This window comes from Carcharodon carcharias, chromosome 11, assembly GCF_017639515.1.
Source record: "Carcharodon carcharias isolate sCarCar2 chromosome 11, sCarCar2.pri, whole genome shotgun sequence".
In the NCBI taxonomy this organism is placed as follows: domain Eukaryota; kingdom Metazoa; phylum Chordata; class Chondrichthyes; order Lamniformes; family Lamnidae; genus Carcharodon; species Carcharodon carcharias.
Genome location: NC_054477.1, coordinates 97,248,046 through 97,267,637, shown reverse-complemented (window position 1 = coordinate 97,267,637; position 19,592 = coordinate 97,248,046). Strand labels below are relative to the sequence as shown.

Here is a 19,592-nt window from a genome sequence, read left to right as displayed (position 1 = left end):
TTATATTTTGGCAATAGCTGACAATAGGAATATTGCTTTAGAGCAGTATGACCCAGTGCTTGGAGTTGAATTGTATCACAGTATATGGTCAGGTAATATTGCATAGCACTACTTTCAGGCAAAGTACAGATCAGTGCATACATGTTTAAATAAAAGTAAAAGTACATTTCACTTCAGTTGACAGTATAATGTATTTAAAGAAAGCCAAAGTTCTGTGAGACTTCCTGTTCAAGTAGTCTTGCCAGAAACCAATATCAATGATTTCATTCACCAAAAACGTTGGTATAACAGCTCCATCAAAATACCACCTGGGAGTTCAATATGCTTTGGCAATGTTTTTTTCTTCAATCAACAAGCACTCAAATTGAGGCCCAGCATTCATGTAAGATGCTACTCCAAAAACAGCAACATGCTGGTTGCATTCAATGACTTCCAGAAATTCAATTAAATAGGCAAATTCCTTTCTCCATTTCAGTTTTATACTACTTAGTTTCATAAATTTCCAAATCACCAATTTCATAAATCTAGCAATGAACGAAAAGTAAATGTATTTCGTTACTCAAAAAACAAAAAAGGTTATTCAAACAAGAGTTATTCAGCTTTAACAGGAAAAAAAATCCATATGAAGAATAGGAGGAAAGTCAATGGATTTCTTGTCTCTGACACAAGGATCATAATTAATGTTAGTACGTAACCATACAGTCACTATATTTGACACAGCGATAGTGAAGGAACAGTAATATATTGCCAAGTCTGTATGGTGTGTGATTTGGAGCGAATTTGCAGGTGGTGGTGTTCCCATGCACTTGCTGCCCTTGTTCTTCTAGATGGTGGAGGCCACAGACACAGGAAGTTGCTGTCTAAGGGAGCCTGGCAAGCTGCTGCTCTGCAATTTTAGATGGCACACACCTCAGCCACTGTGCACACGTGGTGGAGAGATGCCAACCAAGCAGGCTGCTTTATCCCAAAAGGTGTGGAGTTTCTTGAGCATTGTTGTAGCTGCACTCATCCAAGCAAATGGGGAGCATTCCATTACACTCCTGACTTATGCCTTGTAGATGGTGCAAAGGCTTTGGGGAATTAATCACAGCAGAACACCCAGCTTCTTGCCTGCTCTTGTAGTGACAGAATTTTGATGGTTGGTCCAGTTAAGTTTCTGGTCAATAGTGATTCCCCAGGATGTTGATGGTGGGGGATTTAGCAATGGGAATGCTATTAAATGTCAAGGGGGGGATAGTTAGATTCTATCTTGTTGGAGATGGTCATTTGCTGGCACTTCTGTGGCACACGTGTTACTTGCCACTGATCAACCCATGTCTGAATATTGTCCAGGTCTTGCTTCATGCAGGCACGGACTGCTCCATTATCTGAGGAGTTGTGAATGGAACTGAAAACTGTGGAATCATCAGCAAACATCCTCACTTCTGACCATATAATGAGGATGAAGCAGCTGAAGATGGATGGGCCTTGGACACTGTAGTATAAGGGTCTGGCACATACAGGGTTAATGAGGTACTGAGTACAGTACTGCTGCAGTGATGTAAAAAGGCACATGACAGACTCAGGGTCAGTGTTGTGTTGAGCCGAAGGGGGTTGAGACCTAATCATGGATATAGTTCCCAGCCTGTACCCTTCATTGTGCCTTGTAAATAGTTCTACTTGTTAATAAAGACTTACAGATATCTTACTGAAGACTACAAAAACTTCTTTAAGAGACTCCACTCTGTAACCAACCCCCTCCCAACAGACATTGAAAAACTCATGCAGCGATGTCCTGCGGCTGAGATAATTGGCCTTCAACATTGGCCTTTGTGCTAGGAATGACTCCAGGCATGGAGAGTTTTCCCACTGATTTCCATTAACTCCAGTTTTATTAGGGCTCCTGATGCCACAGTTGGTCACTTACTGCCTTGACATCAAGGGTAGTCACAATCATCTCACCTCTTGAGTTCAGCTCTTCTATCAATGTTTGGGCCAAGGCTGCAATGAGGTTGGGGCCAAGTGGTCTTGGTAGAAACCAAACTGAGCATTGGTGGGCAGGTTATCAGTAAGCAAATGTCGCTTGATAGCATGGTCGAGGACACCTTCCCATCAGTTTGCTGATGATTGGGAGTAGATGGAAAGAGTAATTTACTGAAATGGATTTGTCCTGCTTTTTGTGGATAGGACATACCTAGCCAACTTTTCATATTGTCAGATAGATGCCATTGTTCTAGCTGTACAGTAACAGCTTAGCTAGGGATGAGGCTAGTACTGGGGACAACTCTTCAGCACTACAGTAGGGATGTTGTCAGAGTCCATAGACTCTGCTGTATTCACTGCAATCACCCATTTTTTAATATCATGTGGAGTGAATTGAATAAGTTGAATACTGTGAAGGTGTGGATCTCAGGGGGAGGCCAAGATAAATCATCCATTCGGAACTTCAGATTGAAAATGATTGTAAGCGCATCAGCATCATCTTCGGCACTGAACTTGTTGGGCTCCGCCATCATTGAGGATAGGGATGCTTTTGGAGCCTCCACTGCCTATTAGTTGTTTAATTGTCCACCACATTCATCATTGGGTGTGGCAAGACTTCATAGGATTGGTTTGATCCATTGATTGTAGAATCACGTAGCTCAGCATGCTGCTTCTGCTGTTTAGCACTCATGAATTCTTGTGTTGTAGCTTCATCAGCTTGGCATCTCATTTTCAGGTACGACTCGTGCTGTTCTTGGCATGCTATTCTACAATTTGCATTGAATCCAGGTTGGTTCCCTGGCAGAGTGAGGGATTTGCTGGACCATGACATTACAGATTGTGGTACAATACCATTCTGCTGCTGCAGATGGCCCAAAGCACCTCATGGATGCCCAGTTTTCAACTGCTGCATGCATTCTTAATCTTAGTCATTTCTTAATCATTTAGCACAGTGGTAGTGCCACACGTAACGACAGTTGCCTGTTCATGCAAACAGGGTTACTAACATGCACAATAGTACATCCAGAGCCCTTGAAGCCAAATATATTACTAATGTGCATTAATATTTAGTCAATTCTGTTCTTCATGTTTAATTCTTTTATGGGATGTAGGCATCATTGGAAAGGCCTTTGTTGCCCATCACTAATTGCTCTTGAACTGAGTGGCTTCTAGACCATTTCAGAGGGCAATTAAGAGTCATCCACATTGCCCTGGGTCTGGAGTCACATGCAGGCCATGGATGCAAATTTCCTTTCCTAAAGGGCATCAGTGAACCAGATGAGTATATACAACAATCAATGGTAATTGCCATGGTCACCTTAACGGAGACCAGCTTTATATTCCAAGTTTATTAATTGAACTTAAATTCTATCAAATCCCTTAGTGGGATCTGAACACAGAGCATTAGCCTGGGCCTCTGGATTACTAGTCCAATGACATCACCACTACACCACTATCCCCCACCTATTGTGGAAGCATCAGTATACACTTTGGCAATGAAATGTGACACGACTGATTTACAAGGTTCACTGCAGGATTTTGATTGTTATTTTGAAATGTATTCTTAAATTTTTCTGGCACTCTCCTGACAGATTTCTACTTTGCACCCTCTGTAAATTTGAGCTCCTCCAAAATTTCATATCCCAAATTGCACAAAATCTAGTTCATCCATCACCCCAGTGCTTTCTGATCTACTCTGGCTCGCAGCAACGCAACATCTTTATTTTAACATTTTCATCCTTGTCTTGAAATCCCTCCATGGTTTACCCCTCCCTATCTCTACAATCTCCTTCAGCCTCTTGCGCACTTTTTCATCAATCTATCAGTGGCAGCCATGCATTCAGTTGTATTGGCCTTCAGTTATAAACCCCCTGCTTTTCTACTTCATTCTGCAACTGCAAGTTGCTCATTAAAACCTAATGCTTTGATTGAGCTTGATGTCAACATTTTATTTAATGATGCTCCTGTGAAGCACCTTGGGATGCTTTATTACATTGAAGGTACTGTATAAATGCAAGCTATTGTTTCTCTTAGCAGCAACAAATATTTGACACTGCTAATATTCCTTCAGATTGATTTTTTTTAAGGTAGTACAATTTTTAAAATATTGAAGCCAACATAAAAGGCTAAAGGTCATAGTGCAGAACACAGCCAATGTTAAAATAGTGAAAGGAAAGCCAAGATGAATCAGGATGCAGTAATTAGATAATATGAAGCTTGGGTTTAAAATACCTGAATATTGTAGGTGGAAGGAAAGAATGATTGAGGTAAAGGAGTTTGACAGTTCCATGGTCCTGGGAAAGAATGCACTAAATCACTGTCCAAGCCTGTGTGACTGTGATTGTGATACATCATTTTTCCTTAACCTCCCTACAGTCTTCAATATAGACAATCAGAACATACACCTCCAATGCCTTTACTCAATGTACAAATTTCTTCTCATCCTCAAACCATTACCTGTACAGTCCTCCAAGGATCCATTCTTGACCCCTTATTCTTTACCTACATGCTGCCTCTTGGCAACATCATAAGATGATGTCAGTTCCCACATCCAAAAAAATCATGAACCTTAATAAATGACCTCAAAAGTAAATATTCTGATGCAACAGTACTGCATAAGGTGTGGAACAGTCAAACCTTACAGAAGCAGGTCAAAGGTTATGCAGGGTTCAACAAATCTCACTTCAAGCACTGCTCCTAATTTAACTTCCACTTTTGGCCAAGTTTGAATATAGATATCACTACAGTTCACTCTTCCTACTTGTTAAATGTTATAGAGTTGATCTTCTAATAACTTTTCTTAGTGGAAACATTTGGCTTTATTTACCAGAAAACAGTAGAAACTACACACATTCATCAAACTCCATAACTAAGAAGTACTTCTCTCTGTACAGGCCCCCGCCTACCGTGCTGCTGACACATTGGTTTACACAGATAATGTGATCTCACATCACTGGATTATTCTTAAAGCTACAGTCCAACACTTTCCAAAACTATAATTACTACATTAAATTTCCCATCATCCTCGTTTATATCTTTCCCTTAAAAGCATTTTTTATATAGACTACTCTTGTCACATAATTTGAATGATTGAATAACTCTTGTTTTTTAGTGCCTAAGTATCTTTAAATGCTATGTTATTTCAATTATTTATTTTGAAATACTGGATTGTTTTTTACTGTGAAAAGTAACTGGATTAACAGGAATAGATTGTGTATGAATTATTAAATCTATTATTTAGCCTTATATTTGTTCTTTGGTACTATCTCTAGCTGCAAAAGCTGTTTTTAACTCTTAAACTATCCATCACTTTGAAAGCTTTGGCCTAATTCATGAGCGCCAGCATGGTTTTGTACATGTTTATTTTTCTGATAATCTTGCTGTAGTTGATTTGCACCTATGGGACTCTGTTCTTGACTACATTGATGAATGATGCATCATCGCCCTGCACATTTCCAAAGCTTTTAAAAAATCTGGCAATATGCAATAAGTTACTATCATATGGTCTCTCACCAAAGTTATGTTCGTAGCTATTCAGCTTCTACTTAAACCTATTTGGCCTGTACTGCAAGTATTTAAAACCTCTCAATAAAGCACTTCACACAATGACTGCTTTTTGAGGTAAAGTAAATGTTACGCAGCTGTAGTTGATGAATTATCCTCTGACATTTTTTCCATTAACTTTTGCACTTTTCCACTAACCCATTCTGCCCTTTCTTCATATCAACAATTTCCTTCATTCATCACCACAGCATGTTAATAATTTCAATTCACCTTCATAATGTATGACATCACAACTTGCAGTACTCTATCAGTACAGTGGCCTAATCATTACCTATGAATCTTCTCCATTGCCCCAAATGGGGAGTGATACTCTTATTTCTTTGAATTCTTAAAATGTATTCTCCATGTCTGGTGAGTCTAACTAACGGGCTACATTCTCTGCATCTTCAATAGCTTTAAACTAGGTCCTTCACTTCTCTCCGTTCTGAGTCACATCATTGCCTCCAAGTTCAAATGGAACTCTCAGATATTCTTCCTTGCTGAGATTGGCGCCCCTAGGTAGCAGCAACCATAATATGCTTGAATTTTACATTCAGTTTGAGGGAGAGAGGAGTGGGTCCAAGACAATGTCTTTAAACATAAATAAGGGCAATTATGAGGGCCTGAAAGCAGAGCTGGCTAAAGTGAACTGGAAAATTAGGTTAAGGGTTAGGTCAATAGAGATGCAGTGGAAACATTTAAGGGGCTATTTCAGAATACACAGAATAGATACATTTCAACAAGTAAGAAAAAGTCCAAGGGATGGACACACCATCCGTGGTTAACTAGAAAGGTTAAAGATGTTATTAAATTTGAAGAAAAGTTATATAAAATTGTGCAAAGCTAGGTGGAATGCCAGAAGATTGGACAGAATATAAGGAACAGCAAAGGATAACTAAAAGATTAACAAAGAGGGAAAAATTAGAGTATGAAAGAAAGGTAACCAGAAATATAAAAACAGGTAGTTAGAGTTGCTATAAATATTTTAAAAAGAAACGAGTTAACAAAGTGAGCCTTGGTCCTATAGCATGTGAATCTGGAGAATTGATAATAGAAAACAAGGAAATGGCAGATGAATTGAACAGGTATTTTGTATTAGCCTTCATTAAAGAGGATACAAGTTAACATCCCAGAAGCAGCTATAAATCAGGATATGGAAGGGAGAGAGGAACTCAGCAAATTTACAATCTCCAGAGAAGTGGTACTGATTAAATTGTTGGAGCTGTGGGCTGACAAGTGCCCGGGTCCTGATGGACTTCCTCCTAGGGTCTTAAAAGAAGTGGCTAATGAGATAGTCAATGCATTGGTTTTAATTAAACAAAAAACTACAATTTAGGATCTATCAAGCCAAGCTCCACCCTGGAATCAGGCTTGTCCATTAGTAACATCAGCTGGGATCATAACAAAATAGGGGGTCTTGTGGGATTTGAGAAGCGGACAGTGGGCGATTGGACACAATAATAACGGTCCAGGATTATCGTTAGAAGATGGGGGTGGAAATCCTTGAACATTTGTGAGATCTGTGAATCTTTTTTAATGAGTACGAGGAGGTACAGGGGTACTGGACATAGGAATTAGGGTTGCTTTGAAGTATATTGCATGGGTTGGAATTCAAAATGGCTTTGGAGGTTGCTACGGCATTTTTTATAGATGGAAACGTAACCATGACTGGTTTACAGAAATTAACCAAGAGTAAGCTAATAGAATTGACGGATAAACTGGAGTTAGAATTACCCGAAGAGAGGAGGAAAGCAGACATAGTTGGGATAATAGCGCAGCATTTGGAACTGGAAGGGGTAACAGAGAGACCACATTCTCCAGGGGGAGAGTCAGTTGTATTGGCTAAAATCCAGTTGCGAATGAAGCAACTTGAATATGAAACGGAACTGAAAAAACTGGAATTGGAGGCGAAAGAAAAAGGAAAGAGAATTGGAATTGAAAAGGCTAGAGGCAATGGAAAAAGAAAAGGAAAGAGAAAGGGCATTTCAAAGGGAGCAAGCAGAAAGGCAGAAGAAAGAAAAGGAGCAAAATAAAGGCAAGAAAACTCAACCTCCAGAGAGAGAAGTTAGCAATGGAAGAAAGAGAGAAGGAACGAGAAAGGGAATACCAGTTTAAAAAGCTGGACCTTAAAAAGAGGCCTCTGATGCTGAGTAAGGTTCTGAAGATGAAAAAACCTCAAACAAAAAGCCCTGTGGGGAGATGTTTAAATTTGTGCAACCTCTCCCAAAGTTTGAGGAAAGGGATGTAGAGGAATTCTTTATCTCATTTGAAAAGGTGACTAAGCAAATGAAGTGGCCAAAATAAATGTAGATATTGCTCTTACAGAGTAGGTTGGTAGGTAGCGCTCATTGAGGTTTATGCTTCACTTTCAGAAGAGATGCAGTGATAAAGGCTATTCTGAGTGCGCATGAGTTAGTCCCTGAGGCATACCGGCAGAAATTTTGGAATATATGGAAATAGCTTGGGCAGACCTATATTGAGTTTGAGAGGGTAAAGCAAAGTGATGTTGACCATTGGATAAGGGCATCAAAAGTAGAGACAACATATGAAGCTCTTAGGGAAATAATTCTCTTGGAAGAATTTTAAGATTCACTTCCTGCTGTAGTTAGAACCCATGTTGAAGACCAGAGGATTAAAACAGCTTAGATAGGCAGCAGAGATGGCAGATGATTATAGGCTTGTCCGTAGGTCTAAACCCTTTTTCCGTCATCCCCACAAACCCGAGAAGGATAGAAGCTGGGGAGGTAAAAGGAGGGCAAGTAGCCAGGGAAGAGAAGATACAGTTGGGAATTCCACCCTGGGATCAAGCTTGTCTAGCAGTAACATCAGCTAGGATCATAACAATTACAACGTTACCAACTGAAGCACGGGAGATACTAATGCGGGATTTTCTGGTCCCTCCAGTGGCGGGCATCATTGTGGGTGGAACAGGAAAATTTGGAGAGTGGTCAATTTTCTCCAAATTTTCCCATCCTGCCCACAATTTTGCTCCAGCTGGCAGGACTGGGAAGTCCCAACCTAAGTCTAAAATCTAATTATATGTACTGTCATTAACTTTTAAATAGGCTTTCAGTTGTGTACCTGTAAACCAGAGTGGTTACTGACAGCATTGTGTCAGTCAATTAGTTAGGAGTGGAGGATCTGAAAACAGTGTATTTTACAGCAAAGAAAACAAAGTTTATTTACTCAGCAAATATATTTGTATATAAAAAGCCTGTTTAAAAATGGGTCTTCAAACAAACTAAACAAAATTCATGCCCAAAACTGCAGCAACCCCTTCTGATAAAAACACAGAGTGATTTCTAAAGGAAAATGCAGTGTGAATAATATACATACTAATCGTCGCATGGTAGTATAGAACTTGAGCATTGCTGAGAAAAGAGTCATGCTGTTGAAGCTTTATGTCTTGCACTCATCAGGACAGATGCAAGAATGTCAAATTTCAAAGGGAGCAACAATTTATGTTGTATGAGAAAAGAGTTCTGGTTGATTGGCAAGTTGACTCTGATTGATCGAGGCATTGTCATGGAGAATACTATTGTACCACCATGCTTTTGTATAATTCAAAAAAGGCACAATGCCTGCAAAGGACAGGTCCCTGCAAATGAATATATGTTGCTTCTAGCGAGTGAAAGTGAGCCACTTTGTGAGCCTGACTCATAACTAAGTTGTTTGACAGGTGTAATTCTCAGCACACTTGGGGCTCTTCAAGAAGTGCTGTCCAATTGTGAATCATACCTAATGTTAAATATTATGTTTTGAGTTTTGCAAGCACTGGCTGGTTGAGTATGGTCAGTACTCAGCATATTGCGGACAGCTGAAGGGATGTGCTGTTTGAAACCATCGGTCAGTCATTGAGAAGTGCGGCCTACATACCTGGCATTGAACTGGTACTGAAATTCATAAACTACATTACACATTTGTGTGGTAAGCAGAACATCTTTTTGGCTTGACGGCAACATCGTGTTAGTCGAAAATAATCACTTTTGATGCTACTGCATTGTAGCAATGTGAAATGGCTGGCTTTGCATGATCAAACTTTTGAGATATCTTAACCTTCCAGGGTAATTTGAGGTAAATGGGGCACTTTTCAGGTCTGAAAGTAGCAGCCTTAAGCCTATTCGTGAGTATGCATGATACATAGTAAGCAATGATCTGACCAGGGTAGCCATTACCCCAGCGGATGGCTTTGATGCGCCCTACTTCAGGGTCAAGCTTGCATGGTGAACAAATGGCTTGGGTCCTATTTACAAGATTACCCATAAGGCCAATCTTATAGTGCGTGGAAATGTAGGAATCCCAAAGCTTATATTGAACAGTTTAGTAGGCTTGCTGTAGGTAGTAGTAAAGAACCCTTTAATGGAATTCTCAACTAGCAAGTCAAGGAAAGGTAGCTCATTAGACTGCTCCATTGAAATTGAGCGTAGCTTGGAGCACATTAAGGTGTGTAAGGGAATTCTTTCATGCAGCTGCAGATTCAAATATAGCAAACGCATCTTTTACGTATCGGATATATTCAAGGGGTAGTAAGTTAGTGGTCATTCCATCGAAAACATGTTTCTTGTGAAAACCTACGTGAATGTTAGCGAGAACTGAGCCTAGAGAGCAGCCCATGGCAACACCATCTATTTGGACATATATAGTGTAATTAAAGCTGAACTCTAATGTGTGCGTTATTAAGTTCATAAGTTCAACGAATACAGATTCAGAAAATGGTGCTGCGTGTGTATTGCCGTACTCTTTGAAATTGACTTTTCCTTTAAAAGTGGACAACGTGCTGCAAAGATGGCCGAAGGTCACATGGTTTACCCTGTATATTTAACAAAAGAGCACATCACTGATGAAAAACTATATACATCCTGAAATCATCAAGAGACATTCCCAAATTAAATGGGCTTTCTTGAAACAAAGGAGGTGACTGTATTAACCCCCTGAGGGTTAATGTCTTCAAACAATAAACCAGGATGTAGCTAATCAAACCAAGACCACCACCATATTTGGAAAAGGAACTGCATTGTAAGGAGTCACATGGTGAGGCAGCCATCATTGTCCCTTTTAATCTTGAAGCAGTGTCTGTAGAAAGACAAAAACAGCAGCAAAGGCAGTAACACCTAAGCCTTAAAAGAACCAGAGACTATAACATCGCCAGGTTTCCGAGCTGTCCTTACATTCATATAAAAGGGAGCTGCCCTCTGCAGATAAGACGGATCATGTCCAAGCATTGCAACTTTTCTTAATTAAATAAAAGCATGGGGGCCAATAGTTCCCTGGGGCAGGATTTTCAGGTCGTCAGGCGGGCATGGCGGGCGGGCCTGGGAGCAGCTGGGAAATAGTCCGCTGCCTGCAATCGGCCCCGACTGGGATTTCATGCTGGCTGGCCAATTAATGGCCAACCAGCGTGAAAGGCGCACTGAGGAGCTCAGTGTTGCCAGAGTTGGGGCAGGAGGAGGGTGAGCGCCGAAATCTGCGCATGCGCAGGGCAGCGCACAATGAAAGCTCCCTGAAGGTAGAGAGCTGTCTCATGGAGCTGAAGAATATAAAACCCTTAAATAGAGATGTGGAAAATGTGAAAAAAATGTCCCCACATAGGATTCACTCACATGAACGCAGACATAGTAAAAATTCAGTCAAAGCATTTTTATTTTTTTAAATTAATGGTGGAAATCTCATCCCGCCCATGGTTGAGGTTTCCTCAAAAAATGCAAAGGCCGCCTGGCTGATTCACCCACCCGCCAACTGTAAGGTTGGACAGGTAGTGAAAAATAGCAGCTAATTAATTTATTAATGGCCTTAATAGGCCTCTTAATTGTCGGCGGGCATGCTGCCAACTCTCGCGCGCACCCACTGACTGAAATATTGCACGAGTGCGCAATGACATTAGGACGCTTGCGGGTCGGGCAGGCGTCTGCCCGCTGAACATAAAATTCTGCCCCTGGTGTATTCTTCATGGCAATGCATCCACCAATCAGAACTCCTTTCTCATGCAGTATGAATTGTTGCTCCCTTCTGGTAAGTGCTTTGACAACATGTCTCTTTTTTCAGCAATACTCAAATTGAGTATTTTCCAGCAAGCGCAGTGAATAGAGGATACTTTCATAGCACAAATTACTTGCATAAAATCAATCCCAATCACTTAGAACAGTGTGGTCTCCAGACATGATTGACAGGGAACTTACCAAATTATTTTCATTTTGGCTAGGGAGGCAGCCCACGTACACACTTTGAACACAGTTCAAAATATTACTCATAAGTTAATTTATCTGGTTAATTCCCATTAACCACATAATTTTACCTAGTGACCTATTCTATTCTAATATAAAAATATAAAAACAAAAAAACTGCGGATGCTGGAAATCCAAAACAAAAACAAAAACAAAAACAGAATTACCTGGAAAAACTCAGCAGGTCTGGCAGCATCGGCAGAGAAGAAAAGAGTTGACGTTTCGAGTCCTCATGACCTTTCAACAGAACTTGAGTTCGAGTCCAAGAAAGAGTTGAAATATAAGCTGGTTTAAGGTGTGTGTGTGGGGGGCGGAGAGAGAGAGAGAGAGAGAGAGAGAAGTGGAGTGGGGGTGTGGTTGTAGGGACAAACAAGCAGTGATAGAAGCAGATCATCAAAAGATGTCAACAACAATAGAACAAAAGAACACATAGGTGTTAAAGTTAAAGTTGGTGATATTATCTAAACGAATGTGCTAATTAAGAATGGATGGCAGGGCACTCAACGTATAGCTCTAGTGGGGGTGGGGAGAGCATAAAAGATTAAAAAAAAATTTTTATTCTATTCTATTCTACCTGCTGCAGGCAAATATAATTTACTTTATTATATTATGCCAGAGTCAGTAGTTGCAAACATGTACAATAGCATATCCTTTCTGCTATACTTAATTACAACAGTGTAACACAGGAATTGATTATTCACAATGCCATGCAAGAATTACATGCATGCAGTATCAAGCATTTTAAGTTTTACTAGGAATATAAGTAAATGCTAAAACTATACCTGACAAAACTCCTCACTGAATAATGAATATGAGGAAAATATCTTTTCAATAGCAATTATGATCCATATTTCTAATTACTTCACCTCCTTTCCCCTACTTCCAAGACCTGATAGTTCAGGTTGGTAAAGGGCTTTAACATGCACTCAAGCTGAAGTCAGTTATTCATCACTGGCTCAGTTCGTCAGCAGCTACATTGACACAAAGACATCACCAGACTTTCAATTTCTGGAAACCTAGTCATAGTAATTAAATATTTCCATGTTCAATACTGAGTGTGGCTGTGTACTTTCCATCAGAATATCCTTCCATTGTAAGGAGTGAAAGAATATTCAAAATTAACATAGAAAGCAGCTAATCATTTCAGTTTTCGTTATGTTTCAAAGAGAAAAGTTAGCTGAAGCAGAAATTTACCTGACTTTAAAAGCACTTCAACTACTATTCCAACCACTTCATACTGTAAAGGAAATAGTGACATGTAGAAAAAAATCTAAAGCATTATGGGCTTATTTACATATAGGATGTGTTCTGTACTGTAGCTGTGTTTTTTGGGAAAATAGATCCACTTCCTTCTGTGGGCAGAAATCTACAAGGAATTAATCTTTACCTACTTACAGCTAGAACATATAATCAAGGAATTTGGGGAATAAATGAAACAGATTTATAAATCTATGTAAAACTTTTAAAGCTGTATTTAAGAATAAGAATTGAGAATTTAAGAGCGAGATGAAAAGTTACACAATTCCAGTATATAAAATGTCAGTACACAGTAAGCATATTATCTCTGCAACAACCTCTTGAGAATTAACACAAAATATCTTACCAAATACAGTGTTCATTAGCTTCTGGACTTTGGAATTTACTCCACTCATTCTGTACAATCCCATGGCATTAATACCTAAAAGTACATATTTCAAAGTTACACACATGGAGAAATCAAGATGAATCAAATAAGTCCGTTCATGTAAATTATAAACATCAAATGGAATTATATTAAATTCCACTTTGTAACCAGTGAAAGTGATTAAAAATAGATTGTGTTTGTTTTTCTCTGATAGAGAGTGGAATCGCCCCAGATTTGCACTAAGTGCTGTAACAGGCAGGTAAAACAGCTACAGTGGTGGCTTTTCATGTCGTATCATCCCAAACCCACTGCAGTAAGTATGCATTACTGGGAAAAACACAGTTTCCATGACAGGCGGGCTCTCATTTGTCCGGCACACCAATATCTTGCTGCTTCATCAAGCTGGGTGCCATATTTAAAGTCCAGCCACACGCGCACATCTCGGTGCTTCCAGCTCATGACTGCTGCAAAGACGACATGGCTCCGAAAGGCAAAAAGACTGCAGCTCCCAGGTTCTATGACACATCCCTCCAGTGCCTTTTGGACGCCGTGGAGGATCACTGTGAGGTCCTCTCTGGCCCCTGTTCTGGCCATATGATGGGCAGCAACCTCACTAATCCAGCTTGGGAGATGGTGGCAGCAGTGGTCTGCAAAAAAGGACTGCGATCCAGGGCCACTACAGGATAAATGGTCTCATCCGTTCCGCCAAGGTAATTCACTCTTCTCATCACTCTCAACTCTCATATTCACAAATCCATCCACAGGGATCTCGCACCTCAAGGGACACATCACTACTCCTCACACAGCTCCTCACATCTCTCTCAGGCTCATACTCTCTCGAGCATGCGTCCTCATCCTGTCCATAGCTCAGCTCACCACACATACATTCCACGCAATGCCATGTGTCCTGCTCACAATCTCTCCAACTGTTTCCATGCAGGGGAAGCTGGCTCAGATCAGCAGGGAGAGGTCCCAGACTGGGGGTGGAGTGACCCACATTAGGCCCTTCACCCACTTTGAGGAGTGTGCCATCGCACTAACTGGTGAGGACATGGACCATGCCTGCAGTGACAGTGAGTTCGCCGACAAACACCCTCGTAAGAATCCTGCATCACATCATCCCTCTTTCAACGCAAATGAGAGTGCTCTCTCTCCTGCTTTTGACTCTGCTGCCATGCATTACTTATCTCTACTTCAGTTCACAGGGGCTCTGCCAAGTGACCAACACCCTCAGTCAACCAGTCCCTCAGTTCCAACCACGTCCTCACCTCCAGCCAAGAGGACACCTCTTCCATCGAAGGGTTGGAAATAAGCAGCCTGGAAGAACCATCACACCGCTTAACCACATCCTGCACCAGCGCAAAGACACACACCCTGGTGGAACATAGATCTAGAGCAGGCTTAGGTTCACAATCTGGTAGTCTCCACACAGACGCATGTCCACAGCAGCAGGAGGCAGGTTTGTGTGAGCGCCCCAGCACTCGGCGGACTGCTGGGAATCAAGCATCTGTGAGATCCGAGTCAGATGACAAGCCTTTCAACTCAAGCTGAAGGGTCAGCAGAAGACGTAGGAACAACATGCAAAGCTGTTGGAAGCCCTCTGCAGAGTGGCACGTGAGTTGGAGGAGTGCATCTGCCTGCTCTCTGATGAAGTGGTGCCCACATGTGCGTGTATAAGACCATAAGACATAGGAGCAGAAATTAGGCCATTTGGCCCATCGAGTCTGCTCTACGATTCAATCATAGCTGATAAGTTTCTCAACCCCATTTTCCCGCCTTCTCCCCGTAACCTTTGATCCCCTTACCAATCAAGAACCTATCTATCTCGGTCTTAAATACACTCAATGACCTGGCCTCCACAGCATTCTGTGGCAATGAATTCCATAGATTCACCACTCTCTGGCTAAAGAAGTTTCTCCTCATCTCTGTTCTAAAAGGTCTTCCCTTTACTCTGAGGCTGTGCCCTCGGGTCCTTGTCTCTCCTACTAATGGAAACATCTTCCCCATGTCCACTCTATCCAGGCCTTTCAGTATTCTGTAAGTTTCAATCAGATCCCCTCATTTTTCTAAACTCCATCGAGTATAGACCCAGAGTCCTCAAATGTTCCTCATATGTTAAGCCTTTCATTCCTGGGATCGTTCTCGTGAACCTCCTCTGGACCCTCTCCAGGACCAGAACATCCTTCCTGAGATACGGGGTCCAAAATTGCTCACAATATTCTAAATGTGGTCTGACCAGAGCCTTATAAAGCATCAGCAGCACATCTCTGCTTTTATATTCTAGACCTCTTGAAATAAATGCCAACATTTGCCTTCCTAACTACCAACTCAACCTGCAAGTTAACCTTAAGAGAATCCTGGACTAGGACTCCCAAGTCCCTTTGCACTCCAGATTTCTGAATTCTCTCCCCATTTAGATAATGGTGTATGCCTCTATTCTTCCTACCAAAGTGCATGACCTCACACTTCCCCATGTTGCATTCCATCTACCACTTCTTTGCCCATTCTCCTAACCTGTCCAAATCCTTCTGCAGCCTCCCCGCCTCCTCAATACTATCTGTCCCTCCAGCTATCTTTGTATCATCTGCAAACTTAGCCAGGATACCCTCAGTTCCTTCATCTACATCATTAATGTATAAAGTGAAAAGTTTTGGTCCCAACACTGACCCCTGCGGAACTGGCCGCCATCCTGAGAAGGACCCCCTTATCCCCACTCTCTGCCTCCTGCCAGACAGCCAATCTTCTATCCATGCTAGCACCTTGCCTCTAACACCATGGGCTCTTATCTTACTGAGCAGCCTCCTGTGCGGCACCTTGTCAAAGGCCTTCTGGAACTCCTTTGTCTAACCTACTCATCACCTCCTCAAAGAATTCTAACAGATTTGTCAGTCATGACCTCCCCTTGATGAAACCATGCTGATTTTGCCCTATTTTACTATACACTTCCAAGTATTCTGAAATCTCATCCTTAATAATGGACTCTAAAATCTTACCAACGACTGAGGTCAGGCTTTTCGATAGGATGTATATCCTTGGATATTTAGCTCCCAGTCCTGATCCCCTTGCAGCCATGTCTCCGTGATACCCACCACATCATACCTGCCAATTTCAATCTGAGCCACAAGCTCATTTGCCTTATTTTGTATACTGCATGCATTCAGATACAACACCTTCAGTCCTGTATTTCCCATCCCCTTTCTCATTGTTGTCCCTTTATCTGATGTGCTTGAACTTAGATTCCTAGAAGTTAGATTCCTAGCCCTTTCCAAACACTCTGTCCTATTTTGAGTTCTGGGGGCTTTAATAGCCTCTCCTGGGCTCTCCGTTCTTTTCATTTTTTTCATAATTTTCCATGAAGTTGAATCCACCCCCCCACATGCTAACCTGCTGCTTTGTTTCCCATTGGTCATACTTCTTGGCGTTTTACCCTTCCTTCACCCTCCCACTTTCTAGTTTAAAGTCCTGTTGACCACTCTATTTACCCTTTTCGCTAGAACATTGGTCCCAGGTCGGTTCAGGTGGAGACCGCCCCAACGCTACAGAACCCTCCTGTTCCAATACTGATGCCAGTGCCCCACGAAAGAAATGGAACCCCTCTTTCCCGCACCACTCCTTTAGCCACATGTTTAGTTCCCTTATTCTTGCGTCCCTATGCCAATTTGCACGTGGCTCGGGTAGTAATCCAGAGTCTCTATGGGGAGGATGGTGGATGCCATGGAGACCTGGTCTAGCAGAACAAGGAGATGCACACAGACCTGCACTCCATTGTGGGTGCCATGAGTGAGTTCCTGCAGTAGCAGTGCGAGAGAGAGAAATGAAGCACCTCGACATCCCTTCAGATACTCCTTCCCCTCAAGGAGTCAGGCCCCTGGGCATCCGAAGGGAGGAGGTGCAGCAGCTGGACACCCCGGGGTCATCTAGTCAGGAATCTCAGAGGCTGTCCTCTCCCTCCGCGTCCCTTTTGCCTGTGACTCCCCCAACCTCGTCCTCTACCACCGCTGGCCAACGTGTGATTCTGGAGGGGGAAGTGTAAGTGTATGGCAGGGCCTTTTGGAGCCTCATGTAAGAACTCTCCCATGCATGGGGATTCTTCACATATCATACTCATCTCAATGTCCTGAGCACTTTGAATGTTGCCTGCTGACGTTTGCTTTCAGTTGTCCATCTGAGCTGACCTGCATCTCTGCATTCCCAATAATCACACACCCGTGCAGCACCGGATCTCGCCCACCACGACTGTCATTTCACTTCTGATTTGGACAGCATAGTCTGGATGCAGTTTTTTGTGCACCCCCCCATCTTTTTCCCTCCTCCAGTCACCCATTTCCTTTCCTCCATCACAGTTAACCCTCATGGCATCGCCTTCCGCCTCCCCTCTGTGACCTACCAGCCACACCCTTTTCCTTCTGGATGTCCAGGTGAACGAGCAGATTCCCTTCCTTCCCAAAAATCCCACCCCCATCCACATTTACCTCCCTGACCTTCTACTTCCCACCCCCAGGGTCCATGTCTGCCTCTGAGACCCCATCAACCACCCTTGCCATCCGTTCTACCACTACCTCACTCTTCCAACCTCACTCTGCCCTCGGTCATTCTCACCATTCCCTCAAACCACGTCCACCCTCAGTTTTGTGAACCAGAATAGTAACAAAACAAACACACTGAATTTTTATTAAAACTGCAACATGAACCTTTCAATGCAGTTTAGCAAAGCTTCCATGCACTTTGACATAGGGGTTAAACACCACTGCCTGACTGTAAATCCTCCTCTGAATTTTATAGCTACTCTGCATGTAGTTTCTTCCAGGTTAACCCTCAAAGAAATTCTGGAGGCCCTCCTCATGCTGGCAGCAGCAAGCATGTTGAAGTAGTATTTTGACCAGCTAAACTCTGCAGCACCTCTGCTGTTCTCAGTGCTGTTCTCCTCTTCCAACAGGTCATAGAACATGCTAATGTCAATCAGAACAGAAGTCATAAGTGCTGTCACCTATTTCTCCAAATGTGAGTCCTGCACTTTCATGAGCAGTTAAATGTTGCCCTCTAGCTGTAATCATCTTCAAGAGCTCAACCACACTCACCCACATAAACGTCTTTGGGACAAAGCCCTTGGAATATTTTCTAATCTCACAAACTCCATCTTCCCTACAGATATATTTTCAGAGCCCGTCAACCTCCCCATCTTGTATTCAGAAACAGAGGGTCTCACAACTCCCCTCCTTCACTGGGACTCTGCAGGGGTTTTGCCCCTCACTCTGCTTGTCACCTGCTTCCAACCATCCACTTCCCCTTTCCATGTTGCAGACCCTGTCACTAGCATCCTCACTTTTCCTCTTTCTTCCTCCTGTCTTTCTCCCCATTTCCTCTCTCTTTCTCCCTGCTCCCTCACTTTCTTCCAATCTAATTTGCCGCCTTGCCCCACTTGGTGCAATTAGCCTCACCCTGCAACACTTCTCACCTGAGTAAAATGCTTGTACTTTAACTCCGAATGCGCAATGTTATGGATAATAGTCTTGTTATTTTAATAAAATTACCATTTTAGAAGTCATTGCTTACAAGTATTAAGAAACAGCAGTCAGTCTCATACCTCTTGTCTCCACAGCTTCAATGCACTTCTTTACAAAATTAAAACCAGCCTCATTAAGGTACACTGCAAAACAAAATTGAGTCCCTTAAGTTTCACAACTAATTAAAAAATTAAGTCAGTAAATTCAGGGAAGCAAAACATTGAAATTACAGTGTCATTCTTGTTGGTCATGCATCTTAAATTAGATTTCACCAACATTAATTTGAGTTTTATTCACACTCCAGCAAATGCCTAGGTAGAATTTTTGAAATCTAAATTTTTAATTACTGAAATTCCCATGCCTACATGTGCTGTCAGTGCCTCCAGTTTTTATGGAATACAGCATAAAATGAACTTGTTAAATACTCAAAAAAGAGGCAGTTAATGCCTTTTCTTCCCTTTGATAAAAGTAATATTGAACAGGTTTTAAACATATCTGAACTGCAAATTATGTTTACTGCAACAGAATGTTACTTTGCCAGCATTCTCAGCCAATTGACTGAGTAAAAAATCAAAATACTTCATATGTAATAGATATTAAAAAGAAAGACTCAACATCAGTAATATCAAAAACTCAAAACATTTATAAAGAATGAATGAGATGGTTTCCCACTGGCTCACAAGCATTTTTAAAATTACCTCGAAGAGTCCTATCCTGTTAGGATAAAGACATAAGAGT

At 41.8% G+C, this 19,592-nt stretch overlaps 1 protein-coding gene across 1 annotated transcript in view; it reads right to left on the bottom strand.

The window, feature by feature from the left end:
* arhgap42a (Rho GTPase activating protein 42a) overlaps positions 1–19,592 on the bottom strand; it is a 533,191-nt gene that overhangs the window by 74,063 nt on the left and 439,536 nt on the right. The window contains exons 13-14 of the mRNA XM_041199402.1: positions 18,935–18,997; positions 13,330–13,404 (exon numbers count right to left, since the gene is read on the bottom strand). Coding sequence (XP_041055336.1) covers positions 13,330–13,404; positions 18,935–18,997 — 138 coding nt within the window. The remainder of the gene's footprint in view (positions 1–13,329; positions 13,405–18,934; positions 18,998–19,592) is intronic.